This window comes from Tyto alba, unplaced genomic scaffold, assembly GCF_018691265.1.
Source record: "Tyto alba isolate M040663 unplaced genomic scaffold, T.alba_DEE_v4.0 Super-Scaffold_33, whole genome shotgun sequence".
In the NCBI taxonomy this organism is placed as follows: domain Eukaryota; kingdom Metazoa; phylum Chordata; class Aves; order Strigiformes; family Tytonidae; genus Tyto; species Tyto alba.
The window spans coordinates 6128815-6149682 of NW_024881308.1; the positions used below are offsets into that span (position 1 = coordinate 6128815).

Sequence of the window (20868 nt, forward strand, 5' to 3'; positions counted from 1 at the left end):
AAGCACAGAAGTATGCAGTGAAATCTCAGCACATTTTTACTTAGGAGACTCTGTTCTGCTTATGATACCATTTGCTGACACAGGCTTGACATGCGGCAGACTGGAGACATTCCTCTGCCCACTTTCCGATGCTGAGTTCAAACACAGAAGTTTGGTTTTTATGCGTAAACAAGATGTAAAGTCCAGTGGATGTCAAATGCTGAATATAGACTACAAAGCAGCAGTACTGTGCTGTGGCTGCTCTTGTAGCTGTGATCTGTGGCAAAATTGTAGCTGTCTTCACAAGTTTTAAGAGGGTTTTTGCACATTCTTTCCTTTTTTCCAATTTGTGCTGCTTGCATTTTATGAATGCTTTCCTGGACAGCCTGCTGCTCGGTGTGTTGGTACAGCACTCGGCATGACGGGGATCTGATTTTGTTTTGGGTCTTCAGCATTAGTGTGGTGCACATTTTCTTAAGTCTTGGAATTCAGAGGTGTGTATGGTGCTGGGTATCCCATATCATCTTTGCTTTTGGCTTTTTCCAGAAAATCAAAGAGGAGAATGAGCGGCTATTGAAGGAATATGGATACTGCGTGATGGACAACCACAAGGAGAGGATTGCCAACTTTAAGATTGAACCCCCAGGTCTCTTCCGAGGTCGTGGGAACCATCCCAAAATGGGCATGTTGAAGAGACGCATCATGCCAGAAGACATCATCATTAACTGCAGCAAGTGAGCACTGGATGCTTCACACCTTGGCTTTGCTTTCTAGATAGGATAGCCTCTTTTTTAAAATTCTATATAGGTTGATATTCAAGCATATAGAAATACGTGTGCTACTTAAATGAATAAGAAACTTGAGTCATATGAGCAAAGACTGCACAAGTCTATCATGGGTTTCATGTAGAACTTTGTCAACATATTTTCTTCTTCATGCCTATGGCCTACATCTGCTTAAACAGTCCCGCTAGTATTGCCAGTAATTTTCTTCTAGGTAGGTTGCCCTACTTTGTCTTCCTTGGTGTCAAAGGCTAAGGTTTGGTGGGCTTCTCTTCCATCTTGTCCTGCTAAGTGTCTACACTATTGCGGTGTCCACAAATCAGAGCTGATCCTAGCAATGTGTCTTCCCACCTGTAGTATGATTCTTCAGCAGATACATATTGATAGCAGTTACATTTTTGATCTTTGTTTACTTTGATTCACTTGATTTCCTGCTTGTGAAAATATGTAGTTATGTTGCCTCAGCTTCTTTCCCTGTGCTTTCTTTGTGTGATGGTATTTGTTACTTTCTCTATTTTGATGCTGCGGAAGTCTCTTTAAATAGTTTTTATTTGCTGTTGTGTAATTCTCTACAGGGATTCCAAGATCCCTCCCCCTCCACCAGGACACAAATGGAAGGAGGTCCGGCACGATAACAAGGTTACCTGGCTGGTGTCATGGACCGAGAACATCCAAGGCTCTATCAAATACATTATGTTGAACCCTAGCTCAAGAATTAAGGTAAAGATCTAGTTTAAAAAAAAAAAAAAATCTTACTGGTCATATCTCCAAGAAGCAAATGTAGCTTGTTGGTTAGGAGAGAGATAGGAAGTAAAGCTGTCTTGCTATTTCATTCTACGCTGATTGAAAAACATAGTAAAGGTTCTGTGCTTCTGTTCCCCCTTGAAAAGAAAGAATACAATTACTGCACAGGTGAGCAGAGGAAATCTGGAAAATGTCTGTTGAAAAGCATCATTGTATCATTCCTAGTAGGAATCCTTTACCCTGGGTAAATCTAAAAAGAAGCAATTTGTCCAATAATGGACTTGCTCTGGTGGATATTTTACCTGCTTTTGGCCCTAACTTCCCCTGCTTGATCACATAGTGAAGTTCTAACCATGGGTTGCTAATTAGTCAATTGTAGAACTAAAAATGTGGCCAGACTACTGCCTGAGAAGGCTGCTAAGGAGCTCATGACTGAAGGAAAACAAACTCTGGTGTGGGAGCAGATAACCAATCAACAGATCAATTCCATAAAAGCAGTGATAAACCTGTTGAAAGATAAGTAGCCTTCAGTTTTAGGGGTGGAATTTAAGTTGTTCTCATGAAGTCTTTTTTTAAGATATTTTTTTCCCTGGTTTGGAAACAAGTGGTTTGTCCTACAAGTATAGGGAAAACTCTGTTCCTTGTGAATTCATGCCCTTTTTGCCATGGCTTGAATATATAGTAATGATGGTGAACTGTTGATGTTGCTTTTACATTTTATGGGTGTTCAATTACACAGCTGAAGGAACATAAGTGTCATCTGAATAAAGCAGAGGAAACCATTTATCTGTTGAGAAGCATGGAAGACATAATGCCTTTTGTGTCTTTATAGTTGCTTCCATGGAAGTGTTTAATATCATGGAAATCTGAATTACCTACAGCTGCATGGCAGCATTGTTTGAAGCTGAGCTCTTCAGCAGCAAAATCTCAGTGCTTCTGTACAGTGAGACTGTTTGCCACACACAGGCTTGCAAAGCCTTGAGATGCAGATTGGAACTGGTCCTTTGCCTGCTTTCTAGCGCTGACTGTAGTCCAACTTTCTCTGCAGGGTGAGAAGGACTGGCAGAAGTATGAGACAGCTCGAAGGTTGAAGAAGTGTGTAGATAAAATCCGAAATCAGTACCGAGAAGACTGGAAATCCAAAGAGATGAAAGTACGGCAGAGGGCTGTGGCGCTGTACTTCATCGATAAGGTAAGGCTCGTTCCCCAGCACACACCTCACCTTTCCCATCCTGCTGGGAGTACTCAGGAACGCTGTGTGTCTGCTCCTGAGGCAGAGCTGGGCCCAGTTACTAAGGTATCCTGAGACTTCCTGGTGGGCAGGCTCCCATCTCCTTTTCCTTCCCATTACCTGGCATCCAGAGCAATAAACTATTGTACTGACCATGACTATTTCAGGCAGCGTTGTTTCAGTTCAGGCAAAATTCACAGCCTGGTTCCAGGATCGCCCAGTTGGATTACTGGGAAGTTTGTGTAGGCCTTTTGTCTCCAAACTGTTTCGGTTTTCCTGCTGAGAGTTTCTGCTGGTTTGTCACCTCTTTAGTTTGAGGTCACAGTTGTGAGGTTTCATAATTATGCTAATCTTTTCACCACAGCGTAAGGAAAACTGCAGTTGTATTGATGCATTTAAAGCTATTTAAAACCAGTTCCCAGAGAGCTGTTGCCCTGGTAGTGTATGCTGTCTTTACCGACTAAATTAACAAGTTTTGTCCTAAATTGTTTGGTATAAAACAAAAATTTGATTTGAATAATGGTGGTTTCATATGAACACTGGCGGTTTTTCTTCAGAAATTAGAAATTGGTTTAGCCGGTACTGTTAAAGCACATTTTTTTGATGCAGCCTTTAGATAATTTCTATAACCCAAAGTGTCTTATGCTATTTAAAGTCTATTTGTTTAGCATGCAGTGAAGAGGTGGGATCATAGAAGAGGGACTACTGAACTTTATGATTTTGTATCAGGTTGAGTTCACATGGAAGTCAGTTCAATTTTTTTATTATTACTTTTTTTTTTAATGCCAAACTTTTTGAAATGGATTTCCATTAATCAGAACTGTCTTGCAGTTTGAGTTGATGAGCAAAAGTTGGTAAAACATCTTGCTTTAAACTTCTCTTAAAAAAAAAAAAATAGATATTCTGGTAGATTGGTAGATTTGTGTCTTTACTGTAGGGTTATTTGGAACAGATTGAAAGAGACCTTAAGGTTGTTTTTATTAGAGTTTTGTGTCAGTTTTATCCACTCAAATGTATTTTCTCTCTTTCTCTTCTCCTATGGACACTGTTCATTCTAGGCCAGTGTCTGAAAGTTTCCAGAATCTATGTAGTCCTGAGATGGTTTGAAATGCTTACCTTTCTTGTCTTGTTATAAATGTAGCTTGCCCTGAGAGCTGGTAATGAAAAAGAAGAAGGAGAGACAGCTGACACCGTGGGCTGCTGCTCTCTGAGAGTAGAACATATCAAGCTGCATCCAGAACTGGATGGCCAGGAATACGTGGTTGAGTTCGACTTCCTCGGAAAAGACTCCATCCGATACTACAACAAAGTCCCTGTTGAGAAGAGGGTAAGGCACCTCCACAAACACATACTCAGACTGAATTGCAGGAAAATGTGGTCAACACAACTTTGATGACAATAACAGGGTGGTTTGTCACTGGTCAGATACCTAGCCAGAAAATAAGTTGGTTAATGTTCTTCCCTTTTTATTGGCAGTGCTGTGGAAGATAAGCCTGCTGGTAGTGTGACATAACCCAGCAGACTGAGATATTTAAATATTTTACTGCTCTTCCCTGTGGTCTCAGTGTCAAGAGTTGGCATAACATAACTGTAACAGCTATGTTAGATGAGTTTTGTGGGTCTTATTCTGTTCAGCAGCGTTGATTTTGTCACGTGTAGGTGGTAGAGTTCTAGGCCTGCATGACAAGTAATAGCATACAAGGTTCTGAAATACAGTGCTGCATGGCACCGTTAGAGTAGCAGTTGGGCTTGGGCTTTCATGATATTACCTCCTCTGTCACAGTGGTTTTGTTCATGATGGAGCTGAGCCCTCACTGAGGTAAGTCTTGATCTTGGGTGTTGGAGAGTATACAAAGTAGGTGCACTAATACTTCTGGTCTATGAACCTGGGTATCTACCAACCAAGACTTCTTTCTTAGGTAACGTTAATTCCTTTATTTCTTTGTCATCTGCCAGTTTCAAATCTGCTGTGATCTTGACATATTCAGAATAAATCCCCATCCAGGAGTGTGAACCTGGTGGGCACTCTCCAGAAATACTTTTGTTTTTGTGGGTGTAACAGCTTTGCATCTGACCCACAGCTCTGCAGTCAGCATAGCATGTTAGATACTGCATGTATAATACTGTGGTAATTGTAATAACAATGAGCAGTATATGTTGGCCTCTTGGGGAGCAGAACAACTGGAGGGGGGGGGGGGGGGGGGAAACAAAACAAAAAAAAACACAAAACAAACAAAAGACCCAAACAAAACAAATTATGGCTGCTATAGAAATGACCATGTGCTGGAATTCTTACTTCTTTGTTTAAAGAAGAAAACATTTTGCCTTTTTAAATGTATTGGTTTTGCTATCTCTTGGTTTCTCTTCTTCAGTGCTTACAATGGGGAATTGATTATTGTGGAACTAGAAATCTTTGTGTATTAGGTGTCTACAGAAGAAGGTGTGTTGTTGAGAAGCTGGGAACTGGGGATTTGGAGCATGCAGAGCTGGGATTTGTGGTCTCTCTCTAATCAAAGATGCTTTGATTATTTTTCCTACCCCAGTGCAGCTTTTTTGGATGGAACTGTATGAAACATTTAATTCAGCAACGAGAAGGGTTGGGTTTTAGTAGCTTCACTCCATGGGAAATGACCCAGGGTTGTCTTTGGCTGGAGTAATGATGGAGAGTAGGGGAAAGGTGGTAGTTTTGGGGTCTCTTTCTCTGATAGGCAGCTAAGCCAGAGCAGAATCAAGTCTCTTCTAATCTTGCTGTGAAGGATGAGGATAAAGGACATTGAATGCTCAGGACTGCTGTTGCTGGGGAAGAACCTTCAAACAGAAGTGTTTTATTGAGAGATGGGTCTTTGCCCGCTGGGAAGTAACATCCAGCATTGTTGCTGTTGCCTGAAAACAGTTTAAGTGGCTCCCGAGCAGTGTTGCTTCCGTATGTATTACTGCTGCCCAGCACTGTCTGATCTCTGTGCCTGAAGCTGCCGGTTTCCTTTTCCTGCAGGTGTTTAAGAATCTTCAGCTGTTCATGGAGAACAAGCAGCCTGAGGATGACCTCTTTGACCGCCTCAATGTAAGCACGTAGTTAACAGTGAGGGATGGTGGTAGAGCACCACAAACAAGCTCAGTTTGCACCAGGCAATAACAACTGTTCTGTTCCAGAAATGGTTTCAGTGGCAATTTTCTTCCAGAGCTGTTCTGAGCGGCCTAAAAGCAGCGAGAGTCTGTCTCAATATGGTGTCTGTATTGTCCACTGTGCCCACAGGTTCCTGAAGTGATGGGCTGTGGTCCTGGTGAGCCTGGATGGCTCTGACTTGGGGAGTTTTTTTCAGAGATGATGATTGTGTGAGGTGACAGATTTTTCAGATGCCATCCCCATGTGCACATCTGGCTCTGTGGGAGCACGGTGGTGTGGTCTGGGCACCTTCCCTGGGATGGGACAGGCACTTTTCTACTGGTTGGGAATCAAAATCTCTACACTAAAGAAAACTTTTTTGGCCACTTACGCTACTTGATACTAATCTAATACTTGTTGGTTCTTTGTTCACTTTTCCTGTGGTTTCAGTAATGTTGTGGCCATTCTGTTGTGGTCAGGTCTGAGCATACTCAGCTTCAGCCGTGAGCTGCATATCTTCATCAGCCATGTGTCCAGAAACTTCACAAATGCTGTGGTCAATTCTAGTGCTAACTGTCATCTCCTTTCTGCTCCCTTAGACCAGTATCTTAAACAAACACCTTCAAGACCTTATGGAGGGACTGACAGCCAAGGTATTCCGTACTTACAATGCCTCCATCACGCTACAGCAGCAGCTCAAGGAGCTCACTAATCGTAAGTCTTGCCCTTGAAACTGAGTGGAACAGATCTTACCCTGCAGCACAAACCTGGCTTCCTTGGCTTAGCCACAAGCCCTATGTGTGTATACCACTTCCTTGTTGTAGTTATCCTGGTGCAAATGTCAGACAGCTGAGGTCTGACCAAAAATCTGCTGCCAGAGAATCTTTTGGGGTAGTTGAGCAGCGCAGAGCTGGGGCAGGGCAGAGCTGACTTGTAGGCACACCAAGGTGTGCCTGCTCATTTATGCCTGTCCTCTACCAAATCTCTTACTTGCTTTCTGTTAATTATAGAGTGCTGCAGGTGGCAAGCAAGGCCCCATGTTTCTTGGCTGCTCATTCACAACCTCTCTGACCACTGGTAGCTTACACTGTAGTGGGCACACTGAATCTGTGAAGCTCAAGTGTCTGAGCAGTGTGGTCCTGCTGTCCTCTGCTCTGAGCATGGATGTGCTTCCCCTCTCTTGAGTGGCAAATGGTGTCTTTGTTGCTGCCGAAAAAACCATCCCAGAAAGAGTTAGAGCCCAGGATGGAAGTGGTCAGGCTCTTATGACTGTAATTAGAGCGCAGCGTTGAGACTGGCCTGTCAGAGGGAAAGGTCAGTTCCGCAGTGACTGTCAGCTTGCGGAGTCGGTGGGACGCTGGCTGGAGCTGCACAGCCCTGGAGAACCCACTTGTTCACCACTTTCTTGTTCTTTGCAGCGGACGACAACATCCCAGCAAAGATCCTTTCCTATAACCGTGCCAACAGAGCGGTTGCCATTTTGTGTAACCACCAGAGGGCCCCGCCGAAGACCTTCGAGAAATCCATGATGAACCTGCAGAGCAAGGTACCCTCACCCTTGCCCAGCTCCTGGGTTGGGGCAGGGCTTCAAGCGCTGCACCTCGGGAGTCACATTTCCTTTCACTTGGGGTGAAGCAGAAGCAGAGCCTGCTTTTTCCCTGTCAGGAGTTGGTTAGTGCTGCATCAGAGATGGCCCTGCTCGGAGAGCAGTAGCGAGCTGAAAGCGACACCTTTCAGTCTGAGTCGTGTTTTACTTGTAAAGACCAAGACCGGACCCTTTTTATCCATCCTTCATCCCATAGCTATGCGATCTGCTGCCATTGAAACTTCCAAGCAGCAGTCTCTAGCTCTGATTTATGTCCCCTAAAGAACCCAGAGTGGGCATCCACTCCAGTTGCATGAATCCCAGGCCACTGTCAGTGCAGGCTGTGTACATGGTACATTATGCCCCTCTGACTTGACCTCTTCCTTTGCAGATTGTTTCTGGTGAAGGCCATGAGGTCCAAAGGGGTTAGGTCTGTTCCTGGTCTGGCTTTAGAATAACCTTCACAATAAGGACTTCTGGTTTGGCACTGCAGTGTCCCCTGCTTCTGTAACACCTAACATGGCTGCCTTCACCCTAGATCTTAGAGCTTGGGGGATGTTTAAGGGGAATGGTTGAACGGGAGCTGCAAAATGCTAAATCTCCCCGAATCCTAAACTTACTGGAGAAGAACTGCCTGAAGCCTTAACAGCTTTCAGCCTGTAGGAATTTGAGGCAAGAACTGATTCCTGCTGAGGGAACAGGGATCATCCTTCCATGTGACCATCAGAGAGCTGGTACTGGCGGGATACAGTGGAAGCGGACAAGCTGCCTGGAGGGGCTCTTGGCCAGGCCCAGGCCAAGCCAATTCCTTCACCCTGCTTGGTTGTAGCTGTGAGAGACCTCCCAGCACCACTTTGTCTTTGGAAATGAGTGGGGCCCAGTTTTCTGAGGGGAGTATTTCACCACACTAGGCTTTGCAGCAAACTGAATGGCCAATGGCCTAACTGTTGTGCAGAAGTGGGTCTGACCACTGGTAGATTCTGAACATGGTCACTCCCTGGGTCAGTGCTGCCCAGGGGTGACTGCCACAGTTGTCAGCAGCTTGTTTACAGTGCTGCTGTCTGGTTTTGCCTCTCCTAGATCGATGCCAAGAAGGAGCAGTTAGCTGATGCCAGGAGAGAACTGAAAAGCGCCAAAGCTGATGCCAAGGTCCGGAGGGATGAGAAGTCTAAAAAGTAAGGCTGGTGTTACTAGGCTGTGCAATGCTCCCAGTACTCTCGGCTCCAGATGGGTCCTTCACCCTGTATTCTGTTTCCCCAGCCTGTGATCTGGGAAGACTTCCTCAGACTTTCCTGTCCCCTCCTTATTCTGTGCATGAAGAAGTGGCCTTCAAGTTGAGGACTGTAGGGTGGTCTGACGCTGCAGTTCCTGATCAGTCTCCACGGTGTCTCTTAGCCCTCCGAGCTGAACACCAGCCAGTGCTCAACCACCCTGCTGCCCAGGACCAAGCAGAGCAATGGATCCAGTGTGCAGCATTGCCATCTTAATGGGGAGCCAGGAGTTGCACAATCGCACATGCACTTTTCTGGGTTCTGCTCTGTTCAGCTGGAAGCCCACGGTGCAGATGATGTATTCGGACTCTGTGTGGGCTCTGCAGAATAGCCACAGGGGTGCTGAGTTGAGAGCTCTGAAAGCAGAATCACAGCGTGACTACTACAGAGGGATAGATGGGCTGGTTTTAAAGTGGGTGTAGCATCAGTATGGTTCAGGCTGTTGCTTCCAATCCTTTAAAACAAAACTGCTGCTTCAGATTTCTGCTCTGCCTCTGAAAATGTCAGTTCTTAATTGCATGCGCTGAGTGTTTTGTGCCACCGTCTGTGCTGACACAGCTGCCCTTTGTGGCTGGTGCCATTGCTTACCTTGAGCAGAGTCCCTTTGGGTTCCCACAGTGCTGCCATCTCCAGCCTATCGGGGCATTAGGAATTAAATGCTTTGATTCTTTCCCACCTCAGGACAGTGGAGAGCAAGAAGAAAGCAGTGCAGAGGATTGAGGAGCAACTGATGAAGCTGGAGGTTCAGGCTACAGATAGGGAGGAGAACAAGCAGATTGCTTTGGGCACCTCCAAACTCAACTATCTGGATCCCAGGATCTCTGTTGCTTGGTAAGCATCTTCCCCGGGGTGTGCTGGAAGGAACCACCCCATCACTTGTGTCTTGTCCCCGCTGTTAGCAGATAAGGGCCGTGGCTGAGAGCAGTGCCCCTCTGCTGCCAGAGATGTCTGTCTCTGTGGCCTTCCCTTATATCTTCAAATGGTTTCAGGAAGTTATAAAAGAGTCTCCTGAGGCAAGCGTGACGTGCCATGCCAGCCAAGGCCAGCACTGTGCTGGGAGGTGGTGGCTCAGAGAACCCGCGGGGTCTGACATGGGGAGGCAGGCGGGGCTCGGCCAGGTGGGGTGTCTTGTAACAGGGCAGAGCTTAGGCTGGTGCCAGGGCAGAGCAGGGCAGTTCTGCTGCACAGCCAGGGGTTCAGTGCCTGTGCTGTGCTGACTCTAACAGCATCTCCTCTTCTGCAGGTGTAAGAAGTGGGGAATTCCTATAGAGAAGATTTATAACAAAACCCAACGAGAGAAATTTGCCTGGGCTATCGACATGGCAGAGGAAGACTATGAGTTTTAACCTGTTTTTAATGAGCTGAATTTTATGAGGAAAAAAAAAAAAAAAAAGGGGAGTAGCCTGGTTTTTAGGGAGATTGATAAACTGTGAGCCTTACTTGTCCTTGGATGCTGGGGAAGGGGGAGGAAAGGGGCAAGTGAGCATCAGATAAAACAGCCAACATCTTGCAGAAAGCATAACCTGGAAATATCCTAAAGGAGCTGAGCCAGTTGTCCTATGGACAACTTATTTAAAAATGTTTCAGAGTTCCAAATTCTAGCTGTCTGGTTTGTGTGGTTTTTCTCTTGAGGCAGGGCAAGTGGATGGGGGATTTGTCAACCTTCCGCCAGGCAAATTCACCATCACACTGAGAGCGTGGGAATCTTTAGCTACTGTATACAAAATCCAATTATATTGGTGCGTTTTTACAGTTAGGGTTTTGCAATAACTTCTATATTTTAATAGAAAATGGACTCCTTAACCCCTGCCCTTCCCCTCCCCCTCCCACCCCATTTCAGAATTTAACAAATAAACAAAATTTAAGAAACCCAACGCACCTGTTACAGCTGTCACTATAGTCATGGAAATACCCAAATCTTTTTCAATTTGTCACTTGAAACAGTCGTGGCATTGGAACATGAATTACAAATATCCACCACATTTGTTCAGAGCAAAGCGTGATGGGAAATCGGCCTCCTGACTTGAGTGTTCCTTTTTTAAATGTGAATTTTTATTTCTTTTAATTATTTTAAAATATTTAAACAGGTTTTTTTCTTCTTGATCTTAAAGATCGTGTAGATTTGGGGAGCGGGCGGGGGGAGGGGGCCGTGTGATGGGGAGATGTGTGTGGAATTTGAGGACAAGTGAAATTGGCAACAAATGACATTCCCATTACCCTTTGTTCTGAACATGCTCTGTTCACTTCAAGAATATCTACTTTTTAGGTTTGTCAGACTGTTTTACCTTTTTCCCCCCTTTTTTTCTAAGCCCCACTCCCCTCTTTTACTTGAAAGATTTTATTGTGTAAAAAGAAGTTTCACAGGTCAATAAATTTCGAGGGAAATGAGCATTGGTCCAAAAAAGGAAAATAATCAAGATTTTAGGGCTTTTATTTTTTCTTTTGTAATTGTGTAAAAAAATTTTAAAAAATTAAAAAGCAGAATTTTAATGTGAAACCTTTTTTTGCTATAATCATTAGTCTTAGAGGCATTGTTAGCGTAGTGTGTGTGCGAAGACCATTTCCTGCAGCCTTTCCTCAACAAGTATCTTCTATTTTTATCATGAATTCCCTTTTAATCAACTGTAGGTTATTTAAAATAAATTCCTACAACTTAACTGAGTGTTGGTGTCTGCGTGTTCTTTCACCTCGGGCCCTGGGCCCCTCGGCTGGGGGAGCTGTTCCCGCAGCCCCCCTGCAGCCGGCAGTGCCTGGGCAGCAGGGCGCCGGGGCCGCACGGGGCTCGCTGGGGCCTTGGGAAGGGCCGGGTGGGTTGGCACTGGCCCAGGGGCTGTGTCTTCCCTGGGGGGGGGGGGGGGTGAGCTGAGGGCACGCAGATTCGGGGCTCTGGGGTGAAGCGCCCGGCCACGGCCGGCTTTTGGAAGGGGTAACGCTGTCCACAGCTGCCCCTGTTGTCCTGATGGTTTGAGTAACTGTCGCCCGCAGCTCGTTGTGTCGGGTCGGTGTGGTCACGGAGCCAAACCCTCAGTGGGTGGAGAAGTTGGTCTTTACAGCATGGGGGCGGGGGGGGGGTGTTCTGGAGCCCTGGCAGGGGCACAAAGCTGACCAGGCTGTCTGCCAGCCCGCGATCCTGCTGCCTGCTCCTCAGCTCACCCTGGTGCTGGGCCTTGGGCTGGTCCGTGGCTCCACCTGGTTCCCCGTTCCCTCCTGCGCGCTCCCCCCATGGCAAGGCTGCTTGTCCGGGTTGCTTCGTGCACCCCCAGGGGAAATCTGCCTTGAATAATGCACTCAAATACCAGCAGCCCGACCCGCCAAGCTCTCTGGGTGCAGAGCTGCCCAGCTCCTCTTCCCAACCCCAGCAGGAATTGCCGGGAAGATTTTACTCCCTTTTAATAAGAAGCTGCTTGGTCCCTGCTGGAGCCCTGTCCATGGGCAGCCTGCACAGCAAGCCTCGCAGCCCGCCCTCGCCCCCAGGCGTGGCTGCAGATGCCTCGTAGAGATCCCTTCTGGGACTCTGACTGCACTTGGTGAGTTGGTGGGAACCTAAGGAACATGGCTTAGCATCTGTATTTGGGGGCCCTTCGAGCATCCGTGGAAGTGGGGGTCATTGCTTTTAGTGAAACGGGAAGTGGCCGGAGGCAGCAGGAGCGCGGGGCCCAGCCAGGCTGGCCTGGCAGGGAGAAGGGGTGCGACGGTGCTCGTTTGGGTGGCCCCTGTGGTAAGGCAGTTTTCAGCTCCTCTTCCTTCCACGAGGCCGCTTTCGTGGAGAGCCAGGACACGCTCCAGCCAGGTGCATCTGGAAGCACTAGGAAAGGCAGCAGGAGTGCTGTGTGAGTTCTCCTTTATTCCTTGTAGCTGATGACAACGTTCTCTGCATTGATCATAGAATCATGGAATACCAGGTTGGAAGGGACCTTAAGGATCATCTGGTCCAGCCTTTCTTGGCTAAAGCCTGGTCTAGCCAACATGGCCCAGCACCTTGTCCAGCTGAATCTCAAGTGTCCAATGTTGGGGAATCCACCACTCCCCTGGGGAGGTTATTCCAGCAGCTGATTGTTCTCATTGTGAAAAATTTTCCTCTTGTGTCCACCAGTTGGCATCTCTCCAGGAGTAACTTGTACCCATCACCTCTCATCTTTTCCATATGACTCCTTGTAAAAAGAGAGTTCCATCTGCTCTGTAGCCACCCTTTAAATGCTGGAACACAGTGATAAGGTCTCCCTCCCCTCAGCCTTCTCTTCTTAAGGCTGAACAAACCCAAATCTCTCAGCCTTTCCTCACATGACAGGCTTCCCTGTCCTTTGATCATCTCTATGGTCCTTCTCCGGACCCTCTCCAGCCTCTCTACTTCTTTCCAGTGCAGCATTTGATCCTTGTGCCCAGGTTGCAGTGTGTGCTCGGGAGCCTGGAAGCTCTGGCCAAAAGCAGGTTATCTGCAGCCCGGTGCTGGAGCTGTGGCAGGAGGGTTGGGGTGGGGGTGGAGGAGAGGAGCTGGGGCCGGGGCTGGAGCTGCGTGCGGAGGGTGCTCTGGGGTGCTGGGGGCCGAGGGTGCTGTGGGGCGGCAGGACGGCTGCTGGGTGCCCAAGCACGAGGAGCTGGAGGGAGCGGGGGTGAGGGCAGGGGCTGCTCTCCCCTGTGCCATACAAGCTTGGGATCCTCGGCTCCTCCTGGAGAGAGGGTGGACCCCAGGAGCTGGCAGTCCCCGCTGCTGGCAGAGGGGTGTCCCCTGTCTGTCCCACCTGGGAGGGATGTGGCCTGTCTGCCTTGCTCTGATCCTTCCTGCTTCACCCCGACCTGACCAGAGCTCACGGAGGGTTTCCCTGCGAGTGCACCCCCGTGTCCCTTTGCTTTGCCTCCCTCGGGCCGTCTTCTCGCCTGGTCCTGGGAAATGCCCTGCCCAGTGCAGCGGAGAGCAAGAGCAGCAGGATGTGGTGAGACCTGAGCTGCTCTTCCTGGCGTGGTTTCTCTGCTGTATTTTATTAACCTGCAGCCCTCCGGACAGAAGAGGATGGAGTGAGAGCAACACCCTCTCCTCCTCCTGGCTGGGGAGGGCAGGAGGCTGGGGGGTGCAGCCGTCCCTGGCACTGGAGAGCAGCCCAGAGCCCCGTGTCCTTGGGGAGCCTGGAGCAGACACGGGCCCTGCCTCCTCCATGAGCACCCCTCAAGCACCCCGATGCTGGGGCAGCACTTGCTGGGCTCCCAAACCCCACGAGGGTGGCTGCGGGGCCGGGCTCAGCCAGCCGCAGGAGCCTCTCGGCAGCCAGACCTGAGCAAGGCTTCCTGCTGCCCGCTGCGATGTTTTCAGACGCTTTGTTGTGGCTGCAAAAACTCACATCTTGGCAGGAGTTACCGTTTACTCTCTGGGGCCTTTCCAAGGTGCAGCAGAGAAAATGCCAGCAGAGAGGGAAAGGGGCTCATTGTGCTCTCGACCTGCCCGTGCCTGGAACAATGCAGCCTGTAAAAATATCCTTTCTATTTATACAGTCCTCCCTCCCCACGTTCAGACCTGGGTGAATTAAATTCCCATATCCTACGCTGCTGAGCAGGGAAATGTGCTTCTCCCCCTGCCCCACTGAACACGGCAGGGAGGGATGTGCTCCCACAGAGGGGGATTCCCGCCCCCCCAGCATCGCTGCCAGCAGATCCACCTTCTCCCTGGGCATGGTGGGGGGCTCCTGGCCAGGCTGGGGGTCGTGGCTCTGAAGCGCTGCTCTGCCTGGAGGTGTGAGGCCGGGCTGATGTCCCAGGCTGGAGTGTGCTGTGCCTCGTCCTGCCAGCAGAAGGGAGAAGTATGTCGGTGCAAAACCAGCCCTTGCAAAGGCACTCGGCTCCCTCTGAACGGCGGAGGAGCAGGGATGCTGCCCCACCGGCTCTGTCCCAGGCAGGGAGCTGAGGAGGATTCAATCTGTATTTTTGCCTGTGACACAGCAGGGTCAGGACCACACATCCCACAATTTAAACGGAGAATTCCCTGACCTCGTTGACTCACTGTGCAAACAGAAATAGCCACAAAACGTGCCACCTCCCGTTTTGCATCCCACCACTGCAGCGCCTGGTCCTCGCCTGCCCCAGTGCCACCGCCCCGGTCCGGCTCGCCTGCCCCGCAGCAGGGCTTGTGTTTGGCAGTGAGGGAAACTGAGGCAGCGGTGACGTGACCGGCGGAGAGGACAAAATTTAGGTTGAAACAGGATCTTGTGCATCGCAAACCCACGGACAGGGCCCGGTGGCTGCAAACCTCACTGGGCGCAGCCCCGTCCCCCCTGAAGTCTTACAGGCTTCAGGAGTTGGAAATGGAAACCAGGTGAATTCAGGATATTAAAAAAGTGTGTGTTCCCCTAGGAACATCAGGGAGCGGGGACAGGCAACCTGGAGCTGCAGCGGGTTTCCCATCAGGTGCTGGTTATTCAGAGGGATTTGTAATGCCTGGAAGGGGCTGGAGGAGGCTGGGGGGGCGGGGGGGGGGGGAGGCAGCCCTGCCTGCGGGCACGGCTTCGCCCCAGCTCCTCGGTCAGGCACTGTGCCAGCAGCTGCAGCAGCTCTGTGGCCCCAGGCGGGTCTGCTTTCCATCCCCGGCAAAAATCCGCTTTGCACTGCTCTGTGTCTGCAAACACCGCACCGGGGCAGGAGGTAGCTCGGCACTGCGTTCTCTGTGGGCTTTCCAGATCCCCGCTCGCTGCAGGACCAGGGGAAGCTCTTCCCCAATGATTTTCTCAGCCCATGGACTGATTTCTCAGTTAGCCACCCCAAGCAGCGCAGAACAGGCAGAAATTAATAAGTAACCCAGAGCGGTGCGTCTCTCCTGGGGACCACAAGACGCTGAGTACCGCTTACTCAGACGAGGATCAGGCACCTTCTCTCAACGCACGGTCCCCAGGGTGGGAGAGGGATGCGCCCATTCCCAGAGGGATGCTGGGCTGTGGGAACCCCCCCACACACTCACCCGTGGGGTGGCCTCAGTGTTTTGTTTCTCTGGATTTTGCTCCCCAGCCCTGGAGCAAGGCCGGGGGCTGTCCCTAAGCCGGAGGTCACCTGGCCGTTAGCCTACTGCCTGTTCCCGGGCAGAGGATGCAGCTGCTCCATGAATCCCACAGGATACGGGGGGGGGGTCGGCACCCCACACTTCAGGACTGTGTGCTGGGGCCACTCAGAGGGGAAAAAACCCTTTTCCCAGAGGTGTTTGCAAGGGGAGACCTGCAGAGCCCCCCCACCCTCCACAGCCGTATAATGAACATGATCCAGGGAATTTCTTCAAAAGCAAAACAGGTCTGACCAACTGCGGACCAAAGCCCGGCAGGGTAGAGCGGGACAGGATAATGGGGATAGGAAGGAAGTTTCTGCTGCCCGGAGGGGCAGGGGGGGTGATTGCCTGGCCAGTACAGGAGCTGGGACACCGCACGAGGCTGCGGGGCAGCTGACAGACAAAAGCAGTTTTGCGTGTTGTCAAATTAAACTGTGAAATTCCCTGGCGTGGCAGCATCACGGACACGGAAAGTTGATGCAAGGCTAAAAAGTGATTAGTCAAACTCGGAGAAGAAAAAATATCCATCGCAGGCACCTCATCGCAAAGCACCACCTCCACGCGCCGGCCCCAGCCACCCAGGGCTCCGGGGCTGGGGAGACGCTGTGGTGGGTGCTCTCCATCACCACGGCCAGGCAGCCTTTGGGAGTGAGGGAGTTACCTTTTTTGCTTCTTTGATGGCCACGCTCCCTTCGCAGGTTTTGCCCTCAAAAACAAGGGTGTGCCCATAGTGCTCAGCTATTTTAAGACCACTGGGAGCTGGCTGCTTCCTGCCCGTCCCGAGCGAGGCCGTCAAACGAGCAAGGAGCCACTTCCCCAGCAGCAGCTCACCCCGGGGGGAGTGGGGCAGGGGGTCCTGTCACTGCCCGCCCCGCGCTCCCGCTGGCATCCACTGGTCGTTTGTGTACGGGCAGGTTTAGGTTCTTACCCTTGTCCTTGCCTTTTCGATGCCCGGGCATCGGGTAGGATCCTAAACATCTCATGAACCTTACAGAGCTCCTAACGTGTCTGCACGTGTGTGTGCGCGCATGTGCCCGTGCGTGGCCCTGTGAAGGCAGGTGAAGCAGCAGGGCAGAGGGGGCTGCTGGCGTTTGGGGTGTACTCGGTGATGGGCACCTCACCTAGCAAACGGCGCCCCTTCCAGACCCACCCATGAGCTGGAGGGTGCGATAAGGGCTGCTCAGCCCCGTGCTGCCTTGCCATGGGCCTGCACACACACACCTGTGTGTGTGTGTGTGTGCATGTTGCATACACACACATATATAGGTGTATCTATGCATTTATATATAGGGCTACATCTCCTCCAACCTCTCCCACGCTCTCCCGCAGCGGGGCCGTGCTCGCCCTCGGGCAGGGCGGCTCCTGGCCAGCATCTCCCGCTGGGGTGGGCGATGGCCCCGCCACCCCACCTCGGTGTCAGCAGCGGGCTGGGGCCACCCTGCCTGCCCTGGGGCACCCTGATGAGGAGGAGGGCACAGGGAGGAAGGCCAGCAGCGCAGAGAGGGAAATTGCAGGCTTTAACCACGCGAATGGAGCAAACCGCCCTGGAAGGCTTCCCAATTCAACCGCTTATCCCCTCGCTAACCCCGCTTTTGTGTGGGGCCAGGGCCTGAGTGGGGCTGGAGAGTGTCCTGTGACCCCCGGCTCCCCACACATCCCCCTGGGGACGGGATGACACCGGCCGCCCCGTGAACCCCGTCCCACCGTCCCTGCCCGCGCAGCTCCAGCCGTGATTTATGGGGAGGAAGCTGCAGCAGCCACAGGCCTGGGTGGGGTGAGGAGCCACCCGCCACGGTGCCACGGTGCCACGGTGCCACGGTGCCAGGTGGAGGGGACTGACCCCAGGAGAAGCCACCCCGCTCGGGCTGTCCCAGCGCAGCACGGCCCCCACGGTGGACACGAGGGGTGGGGGGGGCAGTGGCAGGAGGTTTGGGGAGGGGGGAGCTGAGCCCCTCGGCCCCACGGCTGTGCACCAGGGTGGTGGCCCACGGGATGCAGCGCTGGGGGATGCGGCACCCCTGGCACCCCACCCGTGCCACGCCACGGGGGGCGTTGCACACCCAGGGCCCCACGCAAACTGCGCTGTGGGGCGTGTGACACACCGCGGAACTATGTGGGCCACGTACGCGGGGTGCAGGGTACCCCCGGTACCCCAGGCGTGCTGTGGGGTATGGAGCACCAGGACACCCGACACACTCTACAGACAGCCCCCCCACCACGCGCGCCACGCTGCGGGGGTGCACACCGGCACCCCGAGACCCCATAGTGGGGTGTGACCCGTGAGTGTGTGTGTGTGTGGACCCCAGGGGTGGGTGTGTCACCCCCCATGTGTATGTGTGTGGGTGTGTCACCCCCTGTGGACCCCAGGGGTGGGTGTGAGTGCACCCCTGTGTGTGTGCGTGTGTGTGTCTCACCTCCCATGGACCCTGTGGGGGGAGTGGGGGGGTTGTGTGTGCACCCGTGTGTCTGTGTGTCACCCCACGGAGGGGGGTGTGTGTGTGTGTGTGTCTCACCCCCCGCGTGTGTGTATGTGCACCCGTGTGTCTGTGCATGTGTGTCACCCCAAGGGTGTGTGCATGTGTGTCACCCCCCCCATGGACCCCACGGGTGTGCGTGTGTGTCACCCCCCCCGTGTGTGTGTGTGCACCCGTGTGTCTGTGCATGTGTGTCATCCCATGGGGGGGGTGTATGTGTGTCTCACCCCCCGTGGACCCTATGGGGGTGGGGGGGGGGGTGGGATGTGTGTGCACCCGTGTGTCTGTGCATGTGTGTCACCCCCACGGGTGTGGGGGTGTGCATGTGTGCACCCGTGTGTGTGTCTCACGCCCCGTGGACCCCACGGGTGTGTGTCACCCCCCGCGTGTGTGTATGTGCACCCGTGTGTCTGTGCACGTGTGTCACCCCACGGGTGTGGGCGTGTGTGTGCGTGAAGGGGGGGGGTGCGCGTGAGGGGCTGTGTGTGGGGGGGGTGTGTGTGGGTGTGTTTCACCCCCCGCAGACCCCACGCCGGCCCCACCCGGCGCCCTCCCGTGCCCGCCCCACGCGAGGGGCCGCGCTCCGCCCCCGCCCCGCCCCTTTCCCTCTCCCTTCCCTTCCTCCCACCTCCTTCCTCGCTCCTCCTCCTCCTCCTCCTCCTCCTCCTCCTCCTCCTCCTCCTCCTCCTCCTCCTCCTCTCCCCCCGGCCGTGGGGCGCGGCGGCGGCGCTCCGGGCGCTCCCGCTCCCCTTTGTTCGTGGCGCTGATGGCGGCCGCGCCGGGCAGCGGCCCCGGGGCGCCCAGCGAGGCGGAGGCAGCGCACCTCTGCCGCAGCCTGGAGGTGGGCACCGTCATGACCCTCTTTTACTCCAAAAAGTCGCAGCGACCCGAACGGAAAACTTTCCAGGTGAAGCTGGAGACGCGGCAGGTCACCTGGAGCCGCGGCTCCGAGAAGATCGAGGGAGCCGGTGAGTGCCGGGGGGGGGGGTGGGGGGGGAACCCACGGGAAACTCGGGAGGAAAAGCGCTCCGGGTCCCTCGGGGCGATGGGTGCGGGGCGGCCCCGGGCGGAGCCGTCCCGGGAGCCGCCGTTCGCCGGCTCGGCAAGCGGCGTGGGGCTCGGTGGGGAGGAGAAAGTGGGGAAATTAAATGAAAATAAAATAAAATCCATGAACGCTAGTGTCTCGGTGCCCGGCACCTCCCCGCGCAGCAGCTCGGGGTGGCGGGGAAGGTCCCCGGGTTTCCTGCCCGGGGCCGGCTCCGGCCGCGACCGGGGGGGGATGCGCCGGCCGGTGCCGTCGTGGCCGCCCCCCAACTTTGTGCATCCCTCTTCGGCATCAGACTCCTCCGGGGCTACGCTGGGTGCCTTTTCCTGGGTGGTACCTTGGCTAACTGCACCTGAAAGCCGTAAGGAGCCTCGGAAGGAGGCAGGGTTAGTTTGAGCCTTTTGGGGTCGCGACAGATGAAGTGAAAGGGGAAAAGGGCAAAAAAGGTGGAAAACCAACCCCAAAATGTTGCAGTGTAATTCCCTCTCTCCTCTTCTCCCCTTCGCACATCTGCCCGAGGTTGGCGGCATGAGGTCAGGTGGAGCAGGGTCAGTGTAGGGCCGGGTCCTGCGCACCCGCTTTGCATCGGGGGGGGGGGGGGTACAGCCACGGGGGGGTACAGCTTCCCACGTGGGACGTGGGCCTCTGGCGCGAGGAGGGCAGGGGAAAAGACGCATAAGAAATGCGAGTGTGAAACCACGAAGACGGGTGGGAAGGGGGGGGAGAGGGCAGGGAGGCCCCGCACTGGGAAACTTTTAACCTCGGCGTTGGTTTCCTAGGTTACTGCTGTTTCTCTTAAATTACCTTTCCCGCCCCCACGCGCACCAGCGCGAGGACAGTGTCTCTGTTCGATGCTGGAGGTGAGGAAGAGGGGACACGCACGAAGGCGATGTGATGTAAGTCCTGGCGCTGGCCTTCCCCCGCGCCGAGGGGCGCCCCTGGGGCGCAGCGAGCCCCGGAGGGGTTGTCATCTCCCCTGGCAAGTGCTGCTGGCCCAGGGTGGAAAGGTTGGGTGCTGTTGGCATTGCCAGAGGGCTCAGGTGAAGAAAGGAGGCGGGAGAGGATGGTCATGTCTCTCTGGCAGGACCACAGAATGCTGGCGCTTCCAGTTTGGAGCTTTGGTTTGTCTTAAGACCCTTGGAGTCCTTTAGCTTCTGCCCAGCAGCGCCTCCAGGCAGGTTTGGAAGGAACCTTGGGCTCCGTTGGCATCACTGGGACATAAAGCTGCCCCGTACCTTTCCCAGAGTGGCCTTTAGGAACTCTGAGGCTGTGGGAGAGGGAGGAGAGTGCAGCACACTGTTGGCCCTGGATTTAAGTTGTTTTTAAACTAAGGCAAAGCACCCGTTTGGTTTGCTGGCGAGGCACTGGTTTCCAGCAGCGTCTACAGACCCCGTGGGTTCATGGCCCGTGGTGGGACAGGGGTCCCACCCATGTCTACATGGCCGACTGTTCCTGTGGGCAGACCTCAGCACGCGCCGCAGTCCTTGTGAGGCTGGGACCATAACTTCAGGGAAATTTAGAGAACTTCAGCTTCTGTACCAAAACTGTGGTGGTAACAATGACGATAATGTCGTGGCTGCGAGGACTTCTTGTGCTGTGCAGGCAGCCAGGAGCAGGTCAGTAAAAGCAGAGAGCG

At 52.8% G+C, this 20868-nt stretch overlaps 2 protein-coding genes across 3 annotated transcripts in view; both read left to right on the forward strand.

Annotated features, from left to right (window-relative positions):
* The window catches only part of TOP1 (DNA topoisomerase I), a 68718-nt gene extending 57361 nt beyond the window's left edge, over nt 1–11357 (forward strand). The window contains exons 12-21 of the mRNA XM_033003580.2: nt 526–713; nt 1337–1481; nt 2554–2697; nt 3878–4063; nt 5729–5797; nt 6439–6553; nt 7258–7385; nt 8505–8599; nt 9377–9526; nt 9939–11357. Coding sequence (XP_032859471.2) covers nt 526–713; nt 1337–1481; nt 2554–2697; nt 3878–4063; nt 5729–5797; nt 6439–6553; nt 7258–7385; nt 8505–8599; nt 9377–9526; nt 9939–10041 — 1323 coding nt within the window. The 3' untranslated portion in view covers nt 10042–11357. The remainder of the gene's footprint in view (nt 1–525; nt 714–1336; nt 1482–2553; nt 2698–3877; nt 4064–5728; nt 5798–6438; nt 6554–7257; nt 7386–8504; nt 8600–9376; nt 9527–9938) is intronic.
* Nucleotides 11358–18891: 7534 nt separating this feature from the next.
* Nucleotides 18892–20868, forward strand: part of PLCG1 (phospholipase C gamma 1) — a 50649-nt gene continuing 48672 nt past the window's right edge. For both annotated transcript variants that reach the window (XM_042800786.1, XM_042800787.1), the window contains exon 1: nt 18892–19155. In XM_042800786.1, the coding sequence (XP_042656720.1) occupies nt 18954–19155 (202 nt within the window). In that variant the 5' untranslated portion in view covers nt 18892–18953. The remainder of the gene's footprint in view (nt 19156–20868) is intronic.